Source organism: Penaeus vannamei, chromosome 42 (assembly GCF_042767895.1).
Source record: "Penaeus vannamei isolate JL-2024 chromosome 42, ASM4276789v1, whole genome shotgun sequence".
Taxonomy (NCBI): Eukaryota; Metazoa; Arthropoda; class Malacostraca; order Decapoda; family Penaeidae; genus Penaeus; species Penaeus vannamei.
Genome location: NC_091590.1, coordinates 7,244,471 through 7,261,829, shown reverse-complemented (window position 1 = coordinate 7,261,829; position 17,359 = coordinate 7,244,471). Strand labels below are relative to the sequence as shown.

Below are 17,359 nucleotides of genomic sequence, written 5' to 3'. Positions count from 1 at the left end.
AGGACGAAAAAATAGAATAAAAATGTATCATTAAATGCAGGCTTGAAGTAAAATGGACAAATCAGTAAACTAAGATTATTTGGAGAAATAATGAAAAATAAAACAATGACAGTACAAGTAACAATGATAAAGCCCCTTTCCTCTCCCTTTGTTAAACGAAATGATGCACATTATGTCGTAATTTTGTAGTTAAATTGCAATAAATATGGAACTTAAATAACAATAAGATTAATAATACCAATGGTGATAATACTAACAATATCAATAATAATATACTACTACTACTAATAATAACTATAATAATAAATTATTATTGTCATTATCAATAATACTACAACTACAATTGCAATTATCATCAAGAGGATAATAATAATGATAACAAATGATGGTATCATTAATATTATCAATAAATAATAATCACAATTAATTAAATCAACAAAAACAATAGTAATAATGAAACCACTACCACCACCGCCGCCAATAAAAAGGAGAATGCTAACAACCCCACAAAAATAACTAATCAGAATAGCAATGAACTCTAAGAGCCGGTGTAAACTATCTCTACAACAACAACAACATGCCAAATAACAACAGCAACACATGAGGCCACAGCAAATGTATTCGGAACCATGCGCAGCCAACAAAACGCAAGTGGCTTTCTGCCTTTGCCCTGCATGACATACACATAGATCAAGTCACAAGTGTTCTTTGTATTTGGCGCTGCGGCTGTTGCTGTTATTATCCTGGTTATTATCGTTGTTATCGAGACATTACACGTGCATCCTACCCAATGCTGGCCAGGAGGAGGAGGGAAGGGGGGAGGAGGAATAGGAGAGAGTAGAGGAAGAAGAGAGGTGAGGACAAGGAAGAGGAAGAAGAGAGGAGAGGACAAGGTAGAGGAAGAAGAGAGGAGAGGACAAGGTAGAGGAAGAAGAGAGGAGAGGACAAGGAAGAGGAAGAAGAGAGGAGAGGACAAGGAAGAGAAGGTAGAGACGGAAGGACTAGAAAGAGGAGGTAGAGAGGGGAGGACGAGAAAGAGGAGGTAAGAGAGGGGAGGACAAGGAAGAGGAGGTAGAGGGGAAGACAAGAAAGGAGGAGAGGGGGTGGATGTGGAAAGGGGAGGAATTGGAGGGGTGCAAGAACAGGAACAAGAACAGAAAACTGAGAAAGAGGCAGAAGCAGATGATGAAACGAGAAGGGAAATGGAAAAGTTGAGACGGTAGAGGACAAGAAGGAATAAAAAGAGGGGCGGCAGCTTCGGGCCAAGCGGTGGCCGAGGGCGAGTGGCAGCGAGGGGAAAAGGGGACTTCACATCCTGGGCAATTGTACTACAGGCGATAGAGGGGGGGTAGCGTCAAGGGGAGGGAGAGGAGGAGGGAAGGAAGGAGGGGAGGGAGAGGAGGAGGGAATGGAAGGAGGGGAGGGAGAGGAGGAGGGAAGGAAGGAGGGTAGGGAGGAGGAGGGATAACCCAAGCTTAGTATCCGCAGTGGGCGGAGCTTCCTTGTCTAACCCCCCTCTCCATGCCACCCTCCACTAGCCCCTCCACACCTCCTCCCCCCTGCACAAAACACCCCCCTCGAGTGGAAAGGTAGGTGAAGGTAGGTAGGTGGATGGGGGAGAGGGGGAGAGAACGTGTGGGTGGAATAGAGAAGAGAGGAAGGGGAGGGAGGCATGGGAGAAGGGAGGGAGGCGAGGGGAGGAGGGGAGTCAGAAGAGGGAGAGAAGGGGGAGGCGGCCGGGACAGCGTACGCGCAGGGTGGAGCGCCACAGCAAGTACGTGGCGGATCCCCAACACAACACACTCCTCCCTCGCTCACCGCCCCAAAGCACGTCGGCGTCGGCACTCATGTTTTGTAAGGATTCCGCGCCGAGGTGAGTGCACCAGCGGCCGGGGACGCCGGCGGGGACGGCGAGGGACGGCAGGAGAGCTTCACACACACTGTTTACACCACGAAAGGGACGCGGTGCCACCAGCTGACGAGCCGGCCACGTCGCCGCCGCCGGAGCCCGGCCGAGCCCCGCCGCCCGCACTCTCACCAAAAACATGTCGTACGTCCGAACAGATAAGCCTCACGTGCCTGCCTACATAACAGTGAAAACAGTGCCAGCACAAGGTTCCTACATGATAGCACGGGACAAGCGAACAATAAGGAAGCGAAGCGACAACAGCAAAACCCCAAGCCGGCGAGGCGAGAGTTGGGGAACGCTAGCTGGCTGGCAGCGAGTGTGTTGGCCAAGCCGCTGCCGGGTTGTGTGGCAGCAATGATGGCGGCGGCGGCCGTGGGCACCGCTTCCGAGGACCAGAAGGACGAAAACAGAAAGGCTAGCCTCTCCCTAAAGTAAAAAAAAGCAGCAGTGGCAATACATGGGTGCGGTGGCAGTGGAGGTGGTGGTGCTAGTGTGGTAGTGGCGATGGCGGTTACCTGTTAGCCATGCTGCCGTTGAGCGCAAACTCCCGCATCACCTGTGCGTCCTGCTCTGTCAATCAATACGGGGACGCGGCGCTGCCACACGCACGACAACGTCCGCAGTGCACAAGCCGCTGGTATCTCGCACCACCGCCGCTGGTATCCTCCACGTAGGACACGGCGGGTCACAAAAGTCCTATGGGGAGGTGCAGCATCCAGTGGTGGTGGGCGGGGACACACTAGCGGCCACCGTGGGTTCGCAGAGCGTCATCGTACCGCTGCCACGTGCACCGCCATAACGCTAGTCACACTGCTGCCGCCGCTCCACACCTCCCGGCGAAACAATAGTCACGGCGCCGCGCGCAACTACCCACTACAACACTACCGACATCAATGTTCCTTTCTTTTCCTCTCTCTCTCCCTCTCCTTCCTTCTCGCAAACCCTGTACACGCAAAAAATCTTCAGATATCCCTTATTACCAAAGGCCGCAATACCTGCCAGTGTCTAACACGAAAATCCGCCTTATCTATAACGGCCCGATGTAGCAGCGTTACTGCCGGGAAACTCCCTCCTCTACTGGCTGGCTACAACGGCTACCGAATAAGCCATCAGACGCAACACAAAAAAAGAAGACCCACGAAATTCACGATGACCTACATCAACGCTGATAGAAGATCACGCAAGGAAAACAAATTCAACATGGAAAGATTTTTCCTTTTTATTTGTCTTTTTCTTTTGTCACGTGGGAGATGGCGATGGGGTAAGGGGACGGGGGGAGGGGAGGTGGGGGAGGATCGTATACCATTAACGGTTGTCGATTTAGAGGGAGGGAGGGAGGGGAGGGAGGGGAGGGAGAGAAGGAGAGAGAGGGAGAGAAGGAGAGAGAGGGAGAGAGAGGGGGAGAGAGAGGGAGAGAGAGGGAGAGAAGGAGAGAAGGAGAGAGAGGGAGAGAAGGAGAGAGGGAGAGGGAGAGAAGGAGAGAGAGAGGGAGAGAAGGAGAGAGAGAGAGGGAGAGGGAGAGAGAGAAAGAGAATGAGGGAGAGAGAGAGAGAGAGAGAGAGAGAGAGAGAGAGAGAGAGAGAGAGAGAGAGAGAGAGAGAGAGAGAGAGAGAGAGAGAGAGAGAGAGAGAGAGAGAAAGCAAGCGAGCGAGAGAGTGCGGGGCAGTGCAGGGACAAGATTACCCAGAATGTACCCGCAATTATGAAGGCAAAAATAGTGTGTGAATCGGGTCGGATAATCCAATGAATAATCCCCTCATTGCGACGATAAGCGCCGGTCCATGCTGCCCAGACGTAGCAGGATTACACACATTCTTATTCTCTCTCTCTCTCTATCCCATTCTCTCTTCTCTCTCCCTCTCTATCCCATTCTCTCTTTCTCTCTCTCTCTCTATCCCATTCTCTCTTCTCTCTCCCTCTCTCTCTCTATCCCATTCTCTCTATCTCTCTCCCTCTCTCTCTTCTCTCTCCCTCTCTCTCTCTATCCCATTCTCTCTTCTCTCTCCCTCTCTCTCTATCCCATTTCTTCCTCTATCCCATTCTCTTCTCTCTCCCTCTCTCTCTTCTCTCTCTCCCATTCTCTCTTCTCTCTCCCATTCTCTTCTCCCATTCTCTCTCTCTCCCATTCTCTCTCTTCTCTCTCCCATTCTTCTCTCTTCTCCCATTCTCTTCTCTCTCCCATTCTCTCTTCTCTATCCCATTCTCTCTTCTCTATCCCATTCTCTCTTCTCTATCCCATTCTCTCTTCTCTATCCCATTCTCTCTTCTCTATCCCATTCTCTCTTCTCTATCCCATTCTCTCTTCTCTATCCCATTCTCTTCTCTCTCCCTCTCTCTCTATCCCTTCTCTTCTCTCTATCCCATTCTCTCTTCTCTCTATCCCATTCTCCTCTCTCTATCCCATTCTCTCTTCTCTCTATCCCATTCTCTCTTCTCTCTATCCCATTCTCTCTTCTCTATCCCATTCTCTCTTCTCTCTCCCTCTCTCTTCATCTCATCCTCTCTCTCTCTATCCCATTCTCTCTCTCTCTCTATCCCATTCTCTCTCTCTCTCTATCCCATTCTCTCTTCTCTCTATCCCATTCTCTCTTCTCTCTATCCCATTCTCTCTTCTCTCTCCCATTCTCTCTCTCTATCTCATTCTCTTCTTCTCTATCCCATTCTCTCTCTCTTCTCTGTCCCTCTCTCTCTCTATCCCTCTCTCTCTCTATCCCATTCTCTCTTCTCTCTATCCCATTCTCTCTCTATCCCATTCTCTCTCTATCCCATTCTCTCTTCTATCCATTCTCTCTCTATCCCATTCTCTCTTCTATCATCCTCTCTCTTCTCTCTCCCTCTCTCTCTCTATCCCATTCTCTCTTCTCTCTCCCTCTCTCTCTCTATCCCATTCTCTCTTCTCTCTCCCTCTCTCTCTCTATCCCATTCTCTCTTCTCTCTATCCCATTCTCTCTTCTCTCTATCCCATTCTCTCTCTATCCCATTCTCTCTTCTCTCTCCCTCTCTCTTCTCTCTCCCTCTCTCTCTCTATCCCATTCTCTCTTCTCTCTCTATCCCATTCTCTCTTCTCTCTATCCCATTCTCTCTTCTCTCTATCCCATTCTCTCTTCTCTCTATCCCATTCTCTCTTCTCTCTCCCTCTCTCTCTCTATCTCTCTCTCTCTATCCCATTCTCTCTCTCTCTCTCTCTCTCTCTCTCTCTCTCTCTCTCCCTCTCTCTCTCTATCCCATTCTCTCTTCTCTCTATCCCATTCTCTCTTCTCTCTATCCCATTCTCTCTTCTCTCTATCCCATTCTCTCTCTATCCCATTCTCTCTCTATCCCATTCTCTCTTCTCTCCCTCTCTCTCTTCTCTCTCCCTCTCTCTCTCTATCCCATTCTCTCTTCTCTCTCCCTCTCTCTCTCTATCCCATTCTCTCTTCTCTATCCCATTCTCTCTTCTCTCTCCCATTCTCTCTTCTCTCTCCCATTCTCTCTTCTCTCTCCCATTCTCTCTTCTCTCTCCCATTCTCTCTTCTCTCTCCCATTCTCTCTTCTCTCTCCCATTCTCTCTTCTCTATCCCATTCTCTCTTCTCTATCCCATTCTCTCTTCTCTCTCCCTCTCTCCCTCTCTCTCTCTCTCTCTCTCTCTCTCTCTCTCTCTCTCTCTCTCTCTCTCTCTCTTTTCTTCTCTTCTCTTCTCTCCTGAGATCTCCCGCGATACTTCAAGTGTACAGGAATACCGTCTAGCTTATTATAAAATTGCCAATCACCATGAACACTCACACACACACACTCTCTCTCTCTCTCTCTGTCTCTGTCTCTCTCTCCAATCATTGATCTTCAAAAATCAATCCACAAACAGCAAAATACCAGATTTCACACAAACGTGGATGCAGACACACGCACACATCGACTTCTATCGAATGCCGAGGTGTAAAAATATACAACATATTATTATCTACATATGTATAGTTAGGCTTGTATATTGATACATATCTTCAAACCAAGCCTTGCGAAAGAGATACTACGGGTGCGTTAAAATCAAGGGGAAAAATAGGTCGGCATATGGGAAAATAGAAATAAATTCAAATTTCGAACCACTTTCGAAGCCCGCCATAAAACCGTCACCAACACAAACCACGCGAGATAATACCAGCGCCCCATGGCAACCCCCAACCCCCATCCCCTACCTCACCTAAGCACGCAAACACCGCTGACCTCCCACCCCCCTCAAGGGCCCCACCACTCCACCCTAGTCCTACTTTAACACAAACACCCTGACAACACCCCCCCCCTCCCCCCAGTCATCATCCCTCGACCTAGAAAAAAACACCCTAGCGACCCCCACACACAGTCCTACACCTACACACACAAACACCATGACTGCTAACCCCCCACCTCATCAATTACAAACCCGATCGATAATACACAAACACCTTAGTAACACTAACAACACAAGCTGAACCATAACCTTGCCTGCTTTTTTTGTACTCCATTACCAGCTAGCGCGATCTATAACTTCCTTTTTTAATTGGCCACCGCAGTCGGTTAGCTGCCTAATGCACCCAAACTCGCTCCTTCCCTCACGTGCCAGCGAACTCACTCATAATGCCTACTCATCCAGCCCTCCTTCCTCCCTTCCTCTGATTCCTGACAACTCGTTTCCTCCCTCCCAAGAAAAATGCCATCCCACCCTGACAAAATCGGTCGCTTCCTCAACAAACACTCCCTTCTACTCCTTCCCTCCCTCCTTCCAACATACATTCTCTCACTCACACCCTTCCACTCCCTCCTTCCTTCCTTCCCTCAATCCCTCCCTCCCTCCAACATACATTCTCTCACTCACTCCCTTCTACTCCCTCCCTCCTACATACATACTCTCACTCCCCCTGGCAATCCTACTCCCATGCAAACTCTCCCCCAGACAAAGTAGCGGCGTGGCGCGCGCATCCGCGACCGACACCGCGCGTCCGCCGCCATTGGCCGAGGGCGCTGTAACATCTGCGGCCCGTGATAAGGGGACAGGGCGGCAATATCCACACAGCACTTCATCGCACCGGAATGCTAAGGAGATGAAAGAGAGATGAATACTAAAACGGAGCGGGAGGAGGGGGGCGGTTGCTTGGAATTGCGTCAGGCTATTTCCTCGACATTTCCCAGTCGTTATTTCCGCTTGTGTGCGTGCGTGTGACGCGGCGGCGGCGGCGGCAGGCAGGCAGGTGAGGCGGTGTCGTGCGGCCGGAACGTGTGACTGAAGCCCTACTCGCAGGCCTCTCGCACGCCGGTTGGCTGCGGCCGCCTGCCGTCCTTCTTTCGGTCTCGTTTTCCCGCCATCCGTTGTCCTTTACATCCATCCTTTCTATCCCTCGTTCTTCCCGCCTTTACATCCATCGACTAATCGTTCCTTTCCATACTTGCATCCCCCCCATCCTTCCACCCCTCAATGCGTCTTTCTGTAATTCGATCTTCCCGCCTTCCTATCCCTCGACCTTCCCATCCCTCGGTCTTCCCGCCTTCCTGTCCCTCAGTCTTCCCGCCATCCTATCCCTCGATCTTCCCGCCTTCCTGTCCCTCGATCTTCCCGCCTTCCTGTCCCTCGATCTTCCCGCCTTCCTGTCCCTCGATCTTCCCGCCTTCCTGTCCCTCGATCTTCCCGCCTTCCTGTCCCTCGATCTTCCCGCCTTCCTGTCCACTCCCTCCCTGCATCCTCCTCTCCCCGCTGCTGCTGCCCCACGAGCGGCTCTTCGCAGGATAAATCTCCAGACACCGGAGCCGGGGACTTTTCCATTCTGGTCCTTGTGAGGAATCATCATTGCTTCTCTCGCCGTTCTTTTTCATTTCCCGAAATTTCTTGCCGCTCTGCTGTATCTCTCCCCTTCCATTTTCTATCCCCCGTCCTTATTTCTCTGGCGCTTTATTGTATTTCCGTTTCTCGTTCTTTTTCTCCCCTCCTTAAATTGTACGAGACTGGATGGTATTCCCTTGTTCGCGAGCTGCCAGCATATGTGCGCATAATGCACGTGGCCAGATACTCGCTTCCCCTCTCTGGCTCCCCTCTCCATTCTCCCTATCAATTCGCCCGTGTCCCGACAGACAGACACACACACATACACACACATGCGCGTACCGACACAGACACTGGCACAGACATTCATACGCACACACACGCGCACTACACCTTGAGGAACAGAGGAAACCACGACTATCGCTTAATTAAATTTGCCCAGTCTCCTTTCCTTCACTAACTCCCAGAAAAGACGAGTTAATTCAAGGCGAACTTTTGCCTCTCTCGCTCTCCCTCTCCCTCTCCCTCTCTCTCACCACTCTACAATACTTCCGCTAACTTTATAATGCAGAGAGGATCCGCGGGTGTACTAAGATGTAATGCCGGAGGGAAGGGAGGGAGAGAATGAGAGAGAGAGAAAATGAGAGAGAGAGAAAATGAGAGAGAGAGAGAAAATGAGAGAGAGAGAGAAAATGAGAGAGAGAGAGAGAAAATGAGAGAGAGAGAGAGAAAATGAGAGAGAGAGAGAAAATGAGAGAGAGAGAAAATGAGAGAGAGAGAGAAAATGAGAGAGAGAGAGAAAATGAGAGAGAGAAAGAGAGAGAGAGAGAGAGAGAGAGAGAGAGAGAGAGAGAGAGAGAGAGAGAGAGAGAGAGAGAGAGAGAGAGAGAGAGAGAAGAGAGAGAAAATGAGAGAGAGAGAAAATGAGAGAGAGAAGAGAGAGAGAGAGAGAGAGAGAGAGAGAGAGAGAGAGAGAGAGAGAGAGAGAGAGAGAGAGAGAGAGAGAGAGAGAGAGAGAGATCGGCTAACAACATATCACTGATACAGTATTCACATTCACATTCATCTGAATTATTATACGAAAATGGACAACCCCTATCTACCCTAATCACATTAGTCATTTCTCTACCCCCTTCCTTTCATCGCTCTCCCTCTTCCCTTTCGTCCTCCCTCTATCCCACTCCTGCTGCTCCTCGCTTCCTTCGCCATCTCTCCTCCCCATCCTCCCCATCCTCCCTCCACCCTCCTCATCAGAAGACAGGAGACAATTACCACTTTTCCTGCGCTCAACAATCGCACACCAAAAGTTGTTTGACGAAAGACAAAGAAGAGAAAAAAAGAGGAGGAGGAAGACGAAGAAAGGCAAGAGGAAAAAGAAAAGGAGGAAGAAAAGATGAAGGAAAACATAGGAAGGAGGAGGAGGTGGAGGAAAGAGGAAAAGAGGCACGAAAGGGTGGCGAGTCAGGAAATCAAAAGGAAATGGAGGTATGAATACGGAAAGTGGGAAAACTAGAAGAAAAGGGGAAGAGTGAAGGGAGAGATAGGGAGGGGAGGGAAGTGAGACAGACAGAGAGGGATAAGAGAAGGAGGAAGTGAAAAAATGGAGACCAGAGGCAATATCATTTGAAGCCCCCCCCCCTGCCACGCCGCCTCCCAACCCACATAAATTAATTACAGTAATTAAACATGTTAAGAGAGTAATCCACTAAACCAAGTTATAAATAGGAACAGAACCGAGCGAGCGAAACACACGAAGGCATAACCAAACGAATTTTTTTTTGACATTCTGTAATTTCTCAATTCCGAGATCTGCAATCACTTTGAATAGAATTGGTCACGCTCTTACCTTCAAATAATCATGATAGTTACCTTCTTAATTTCACTTATTCTTGAGACCAGAAAAACAAACGAACAAACTTTATTGGCCATACACCTCACCACCCCCTGTGGCCAATTACAAGTCCCCCCCCTCCCCATCCCCTCAAAAAACACCTTAACCAAGGCCCTGAGAACAGCACACGCAGACTGACCTTGCTCGCTTCCTCCCACTCACTCTATCTGTCTCCCCCCCCCCCTCTCTCTCTCTCTCTCTCTCTCTCTCTCTCCATTGCAGTCCTAATCTCCATCCTGCGAGACGCATGATAACGAAACCACAGTTACCGGTCTTCCAAAGTGCCAAACTTGGGCGTGTCATCATCGGCATATAAAAGAGAGAAATAGAGAGAGAGAGAGAGAGAGAGAGAGAGAGAGAGAGAGAGAGAGAGAGAGAGAGAGAGAGAGAGAGAGAGAGAGAGAGAGAGAGAGAGAGAGAGAGAGAGGGGGGGGGGATACAAACACTTGTACACAGCCCCCTTTTTTAACCTCTTGTACCTATACCATTTCGAAAAATAAACCTAAAAAAAAAGAAGGAAGAGGTAAAGAGGAAAAAAAAACGGACGTGTTGGGACGCCACACACTGTCAGACGTACTTAAGGCCCGCGACAGTAACGGCTTAATTTACCCGTTTCTAAAGATAAAAACCACGAAAAAAAGGAAAAAGAAGAAGAAGAAAAAAGTCGACTAGTTTACGACCCTACATTTTTCTTAAGCAGTTATATGGTAACACATCACCCCTAACAAGCACTGTTTACAAACATTGACAGAACAACTACACGTTTAATAATGACCATTTCAGCGGGTCGCGGGGACGCTGAACACTCATTATAGCCTTCCTTTAGCCGACGCCGGTGAATAGAGACCATTAACTTCCCCCCATTTATCGGAAAACCTGTCTGTCCTGCACGCGTATTCATTTTTCAAAAAATTTTCCTTTCATACCTACGCATTCTCGTCCAAATTTCCAATAGTTAATGTTTCCCCCTTTCTCCCTCTTTTGGGTTTATTCGATACATTCCATTCGTCCGATCCTGCGCCAACCATCCTTCCATCCTTTTTTCCCCTCTGTCTCCCTTTCTCCATTCTTCCTCCTCAGTCTTTTCCTCCGTCCCTCCTCCCATCCCTTCTCTCTCTCCCCCGTCCCCCCCTCTCTCCATCTCTCCTTGTTTCTCCTCTCCTCTCTCCCCATCCCTCCGTTTCTTCTCTCCTCTCCCCCCCATCCCTCCTCATTTCACCTCTCCTTCCCTTCCCTTCCTCCTCGTTTCTCCTCTCCTCTCCCCATTTCTCCTCCCCTTCCCCCCCATCCCTCCTCGTTTCTCCTCCCACTCCCTCCCTTCCTCATCCCTCCCTCCCTCCCTCTCCCATTCCATAATTCTCCTCGCAGCAGTTCAAGTGCCATTTCCTCGTGCCAACTCACCCGCTGCATCAGCTGACAATTATGCCAGCACGGAACTGCTCTTCATCGTCGAACCTGGAACGTTCCTTGCCCTTGCCTAGTCTCTCTCATTTCTCATTTCTCATCTCTCATCATTTCCATCTCTATATCCTGCTCTTTCCCCTTCTGCCTCCCTCGTGTGTTTTCCCCATTCTTTTCCTTTATACGTTTGTTTCTCTCCTCCTCCTTTTCTTTCTCCCTTTCACCCTCCCTCCCTCCTTCCTATCTCTCTCTTCGTAACATTGCTTCCCGTTTCTCCTTCTTCCATCCCTTTTCTTCTCGCTGCCGCTTCCATTAGCGCCCCCATCTCCCGAGCCTCCCTCTCCCCCCTTTGGCCACCGTCCAAGCTGGAACACTCCTTATGGCCAATTATTTTCACTAATTCCTCTATGATCCACACGCTTTTCGCTCCCGTTCCTCTCGCCTCCTCCTCCCTACCCTCACTAACGCACGCAATCGCTCTCGTTCCACACACTCCTCCTCCCTATCCTCAGCAACGCACGCAAACAGTCACGCACAAAACAAGCAAGCAAGCACACTCCCAGGCACCGTTTTTTCTCTCCTCCGTCACGGTTCCTTCCTTTCTCCACCTCTGCTGCTTCCCTCCTGCTTTTATCCCCGCTTTTCTGCATGCCTGTCTTCGGCCTAAATGCTAAATGCTTACCTCCGCCCCGTCCGACACCCCCCCCCCCCCCGATATCCACTCCTTTGTCCACGAGGATTCGCTCTAAGGCCTCGCCGTCCGTCTCTTGTGCACTCATTTTCACTTTTCGTTCACACTTTTCATTTTCATCCTCTTGTTATTCTCAGTCTTCTGTAGGTCTGTCTGCCTGCCCGCATGCCTGCCTGTCTGTGTCTGTTTGTTTGTTCGTCTGTCTGCCCGTCTCTCCCTTCCTCCTTACCTCCATCTCCCCCCTTTCCCCTCTTCCTTCCATCTCCCCTTCTCCACCTCCACTCAAAAAGAGTCCCCCAAAAGTACAGTTCATGCGATCAAGTGACAAGTCCATCCCCCCTTTTACAAACTGGGAAGTAAATAACTGATTAGGACAGGGATAATTAATGGTACATCACCGCAGATTCTTCTCGCCCTCCCCCTCTTCGTCTCGCCCTCCTCACCCCTACCCCGAGTCTCCAAAACTTCGGTCGTAAATTTCTTAAATATCAAGATGCTGCGGCCAAAGTGCTACTTCCCGCGGTCTCTCTCTCCCTCTCTCTCTCTTTCGATGGTAATTGGAGAATTAGGGAAGGATGGAGAGGGAAGAGGGGGAAGGTGGGGAAAGGGAAAGGGAAAGGGAAAGGGAAAGGAAAAGGAAAAGGGAGAGAGAGAGAGAGAGAGAGAGAGAGAGAGAGAGAGAGAGAGAGAGAGAGAGAGAGAGAGAGAGAGAGAGAGAGAGAGAGAGAGAGAGAGAGAAGAGAGAAAGAGAGAGAGAGAGAGAGAGAGAGAGAGAGAGAGAGAAGATAGAGAGAGAGAGAGAGAGAGAGAGTGAGAGAGAGAGAGAGAGAAAGAGAGAGAATGAGAGAGAAAGAGAAAGAGCGAGTGAAAGAGAGAGAGAGAAAGAGAGAGAGAGAGAGAGAGAGAGAGAGAGAGAGAGAGAGAGAGAGAGAGAGAGAGAGAAGAGAGAGAGAGAAGAGTGTGAGAGAGGAAGAGAGAGAGAAAGAGAGAGAGAGAGAGAGAGAGAGAGAGAGAGAGAGAGAGAGAGAGAGAGAGAGAGAGAGAGAGAGAGAGAGAGAGAGAGAGAGAGACGCATTACACAACCCCAACACGCATTATCGCACAAAACCCGCGGAAACGGAATTTGCCAAACGAAATGTTCACCTGATATCCGCAAAGGCCAGAATTGCATTTAAATGGCTGATTTGGCTCTGTATTTTTTTATTTTCTTTTTATGTATTTTTTTTCTCTCCAAGTAATTCAACCGCTCGGTGTTCCCGGAAGTGACGCGATTGGCTTCGGCGCGGCAGGGAGGAAGCACCGGGCGCCGAGGAGACAGAAGCAATTGGGAAAAAAAATAAAAATAAAACTTATGTCATAGAACCCCATAAAAATAACACCGAACACCATGCCATGAATAGTAAAACATCCCCCCTCCCCAACCCACATACACAACAGCCGCGGAGTCTACAACCGTTCCTGTTCCTGCTTTTGCCCCCCTACCTATCGGTCTCTGCTCCTGCTCCTCCTCCTACACTTGGCTTCTACTCCGGCCCTTTACCCCTAGTCCCATTCCCTCTCCCTCTCCTGACTTTACCCTTACTCCCGGTTCCTCCACCCAGCCAAACACCACAGCCCACACAAAGCAAGCCTCCACAAAAAGGTCCTACCAGCCACACCAACCACAGACAGAGAATGCACGTCAACCACCGCAACCACCACACTGGACCGAACCAGAGTAGGCTTCCCTCGAAGCATGGCCTGCTAGCAGAGGGAGAGGAAGGACAGAAGAGAGAGAAGAGGAGGGAGAGAGGGAAGACGAGGGGAGAAGAGGGAGAGAAGGGAAAGAAGGTATGGGTAAGGAAGTTGGAAGGGAGCAGTGGGAATAGGATAGCGAGAGGGGAGGAATGGGAATAGGAGAGGGGAAGGAGGCGGAAGGTTAAAGGGGGGGAAATAAAGACAACATTCAGAGCAAGATGTCTTTGTCAGTCCCCCAGGAAGTTGGATCGTGCACGGCGGGGGCGAGACAAAGGCCGGGCGACCCCTACAACCCAATCTCGCCCCCGACGCCCCAATACAACAATACAACAGGCAAGAGGACGTGAGCACAAGTTCTTGCTGGGTCAAATTGCTCGCTCAGCACCCCTGCCTCCTCCCCTCCTGCCTCCACACTCCCCTCTTCCACTCCCTCGCCTCTCTCCGCTTGCTTTATCCCCTCCTGGTTTCTTCGCCTCAAAAAGCTGCTCTTCCTCCTCTTGGACCTCTCTTTCTCCTCCTCTTCCCTCTCCATTCCCCTTCTCCATCCTCTTCCCCTCCTACGCCTACGCCACCATCCCCCCTCCCACCTACTCTTCTTCTCTCTTCCTCCGTCCTCCCTCTGTCCCTCCTGCTGCTGCTGCTGCTACTCCTCCTCTGCTCCGCCTCCCCCAGCCCCGTGGCATGCGCAGCGCCCGACCGGCGAAATCGTAAACGTTCCGAACGTTTACACAGAGTGACAATGGCGCGCACACAGAGCCTGCAGCAGCGCCGGCCTCGCTCGGGTCCCGGGGGCGAGGTGATGGACCATCAACGACCCGGCTATGAATACTAAGAAGGGCTGGAATTCCCTTATTCCCTTCCTCTCTCCCTACCTTCTTTTCTCCCTCTCTACTCCCCTCGTTCCTCCTCCTTCCCCTAGTCCTCCTCCACGCACTCCCCCTCTCCCCCTGGAACCCACACTCTAACACAAGCTCACAAAACATATTACCCGCACGACCTTCCCACTGTAATAACAAGGGGAGACACACACACGCGCATACACACACACAAACACACACACTCACGGCTACTGTCCTATCCCTCCCGCCGCCGCCTCGCTCCCTCCACCCCTCCCCCTCCCTCTGGCTCCCTCCACTCCTGCTACTATCCCCTTGCATCCTCCTCCCCCCTGCTACCAGTCTTCCTCCTCTCCGATTCCCTCCAACCCTGCACCAATCCCCCCCCACCTTTCTCCTCACCCTGCCCCCCCCTCCCCAACATAAAATATAAGACTCTGATTCCGGCATGAATACCAAACAGCAGCCAACCGAGGACACCCCCCTCCCCCCCCCTCTCCTACTCCCATCCTATCCTATCCACCCTCTCCCTTATCCTTCCCCATCCTATCCACCCCCATCCCCTCCTCCACGGAGTCCTGTGGGGTCGCGCCCGCCGGAACAAAATCTTGGCACTCCATCAAGACGAAAAGGACACCGCGCCACAGACACCACCTAGGACCTGCCCCCCCCCACTCCCCCTCCCAAAATTACTATCTCCACTGTTCTGCTTTTCCGCTTCGGGTTTTATACCGCTTGTCTATATCACCTATTTGTCAATTTTTTTCTATCTACAATATTTCGTCATCTACTCTTCTGGTTCCTTCGCTCACGCTCACACACACACACACACACACACACACACACACACACACACACACACACACACACACACACACACACACGAAATGAATTCAAGGAGCCTGACATACATATGTATTCTGCATCACTAATAATAAGTAATCGCACACACACAAAGCATCCGCCTTCCTACACAGTCCAGCTACGACCCGCTAGAGGCGCCCGGTTACATTCACAACTTCGCAACGGTTAAAAAAAAAATGTACAATCATACGATTATAGCAATCACCAACCTTTAATATTATAGCCAGATCAGAAAAAAAAAACATGCGCGCCAAATTCAAGCTTCAGATCTGCTTCATACAAAAAAAACACATATGGATGTATGTATGTATGTATACCGGACACAAACACGGACGCAGTGATGCATTTAAAAAAAAATACAAGGACAATCTAGATCAAATTACCTTGAGAAAAACGGATAAATAAAAATAGCATACTGAACACGATTAAAATCAAGGTCAAAGAACTCTGCCAAGCACACACGCACGCACGCACGCACATACAATCCTGGACGTCACTACAACACACATACAGACACACGCGGAGAAAATACCAGCTGAGAAGACACCCAATTAAATTGTGCGTGGTGGCACGGCGATCGCCATTGCCGAGCAGGTGAGGGAAGGATAAAAAACAAAACAATTATAACAAGAGTAAAATGAGTATGGTAGTGAGGGTGACACTGGGGAACCCCACAGATACTAGGCCATGTAACAGGGAGGGGAGAGGGTGAGGAGGAGGGGAGATAGGGGAGATAGGGAGGGGAGGAAGGGAGAGAGGGAGGGGAGGAAGGGAGAGAGGAAGGGGGATGAATGAGGAGGGCGACGCCTTTGAAAGAATGGGGGTTGTTGGAGGGTAGAATTCAAGTAGGGAGAGGAGAGGAGGGGGATGAGTGCGCGTTGTAAAAGAAAAAAGGAGGGGGCATTACGAAAGGGGAGGAAGGAAAGAGGAAGGGAGGGAGAGAGGGAGACATCGTAGAGGGAGTAGTAGAAGGGAGCAAAGTTGGGGATTGGGGAGTGAAGGGAAGGAAAGTTGGGGATCGGGGATTGAAGGGAAGGGAGGGGAGGAGAGGGGGAGAGGGGGAGAGGGGGAGCGGAGGAGCGTCCCCCCGTCACGAGTGGCCACGGCGGTGTCGAGCCTCGAGAAGTTAACAAGGAGTGCCAATTAGCGCGGTGGAGGACTCCTCAACCAGCGGCGCCGTGCTCGAGCCACGGGAGGGAAACACATGCGTCTTCGCTAACTAACCAACATTTTTTTTTTTTTTTTTTTTTTCATCTTATCTTAAGGTCTATTTGGTGCGGGGCAAGACAAGACCGCTCCTTCACCTCCCCTACCCCCACCCCCACCCCACTTCATACCCCAAGCGCAGGCCTTCAATAGCTTTTGGCCGGATTTTCTTGCCAGCATTTTTGTCTCTTTTCTGTCATGAACTTCACAAAATCCACAATTTTTTTTTTGTCCTATCATCCATTCATCCGTCCATCTCTATATCCATCCAACTCTTCCTCTCACACTTCGAAACAACAAACTACACACACTCACTCTCACTCACTCTCTCTCTTCCTCTCTCTCTCTCCCTCCCATACACACACACACACACACACACAAATCAAAACAGACTCAGTCAACAGGGAAGGGGAGGGTTAAAAAATGGAAGCGGGAAGGGAAAGGTATGGGGGTAACGAAGAGGGGAAAAATAAAGAAGGGGGGAGGGAGGGGGGCACGGGTTATAAAAAGCGCCCTCCCTCCACCATCCTAGGTTATCTACAAGTACAATCGACGAGGGCGAAATGCAAATGGGACGGGTCGACACCAACGTTAAGAAGGGGATGGGGGAGAAAAGGCGAAGGGAGGAGAGAGGGGGGGAGAAGAGGAGGGGGAGGGGAGGAAGGGAAGGGGAGAGGAGAAGAAGTGAGGAGGGGAAGGAGAGGAAAAGGACGCAGATGAAAAATGAAAATGAGACAACAAAAGGAAGGAATGAAGAAGGAAGCGAGCTAGAGGAAGAAAAGGGAAATGGAGGAGAAAGGGGGGAGAGTAGGGAAGGCGTAGGGAGGAGCAGAGGTCGGAGAGGCGGCCTGGTTTCCTTCGCCATAAAGGGTTAACGAACCGTTGATGGCCGACGTCGCTACATTATCCCGTGCAACACTTCATTATCCAATCCCCTCGTCCTCCCCTCCTTTCCCCTCTACATCTCTCCCTTCCATTCTCTTTCCTCTCCTTTCCCCCTCCTCCCCTTCCATTTCCCCTCCCACAACTACTCCTCCCCTACCATTTCCCCTCCAACTA

General features: G+C 50.4%; 1 protein-coding gene across 28 annotated transcripts in view; it reads right to left on the bottom strand.

Moving 5' to 3' along the window:
• Positions 1 to 17,359, bottom strand: part of sm (heterogeneous nuclear ribonucleoprotein L) — a 212,359-nt gene that overhangs the window by 63,164 nt on the left and 131,836 nt on the right. For 3 of the 28 annotated variants that reach the window (XM_070118507.1, XM_070118505.1, XM_070118506.1), the window contains exon 1: positions 2,425 to 2,988. The exons of 15 other annotated variants lie outside the window; for them this stretch is intronic. In XM_070118507.1, the coding sequence (XP_069974608.1) occupies positions 2,425 to 2,462 (38 nt within the window). In that variant the 5' untranslated portion in view covers positions 2,463 to 2,988. Of the gene's footprint in view, positions 1 to 1,818; positions 2,045 to 2,123; positions 2,251 to 2,366; positions 2,990 to 17,359 lie in introns of those variants that run through there. 10 more of the 28 variants (XM_070118515.1, XM_070118512.1, XM_070118511.1 and 7 more) reach the window with 7 other exon arrangements.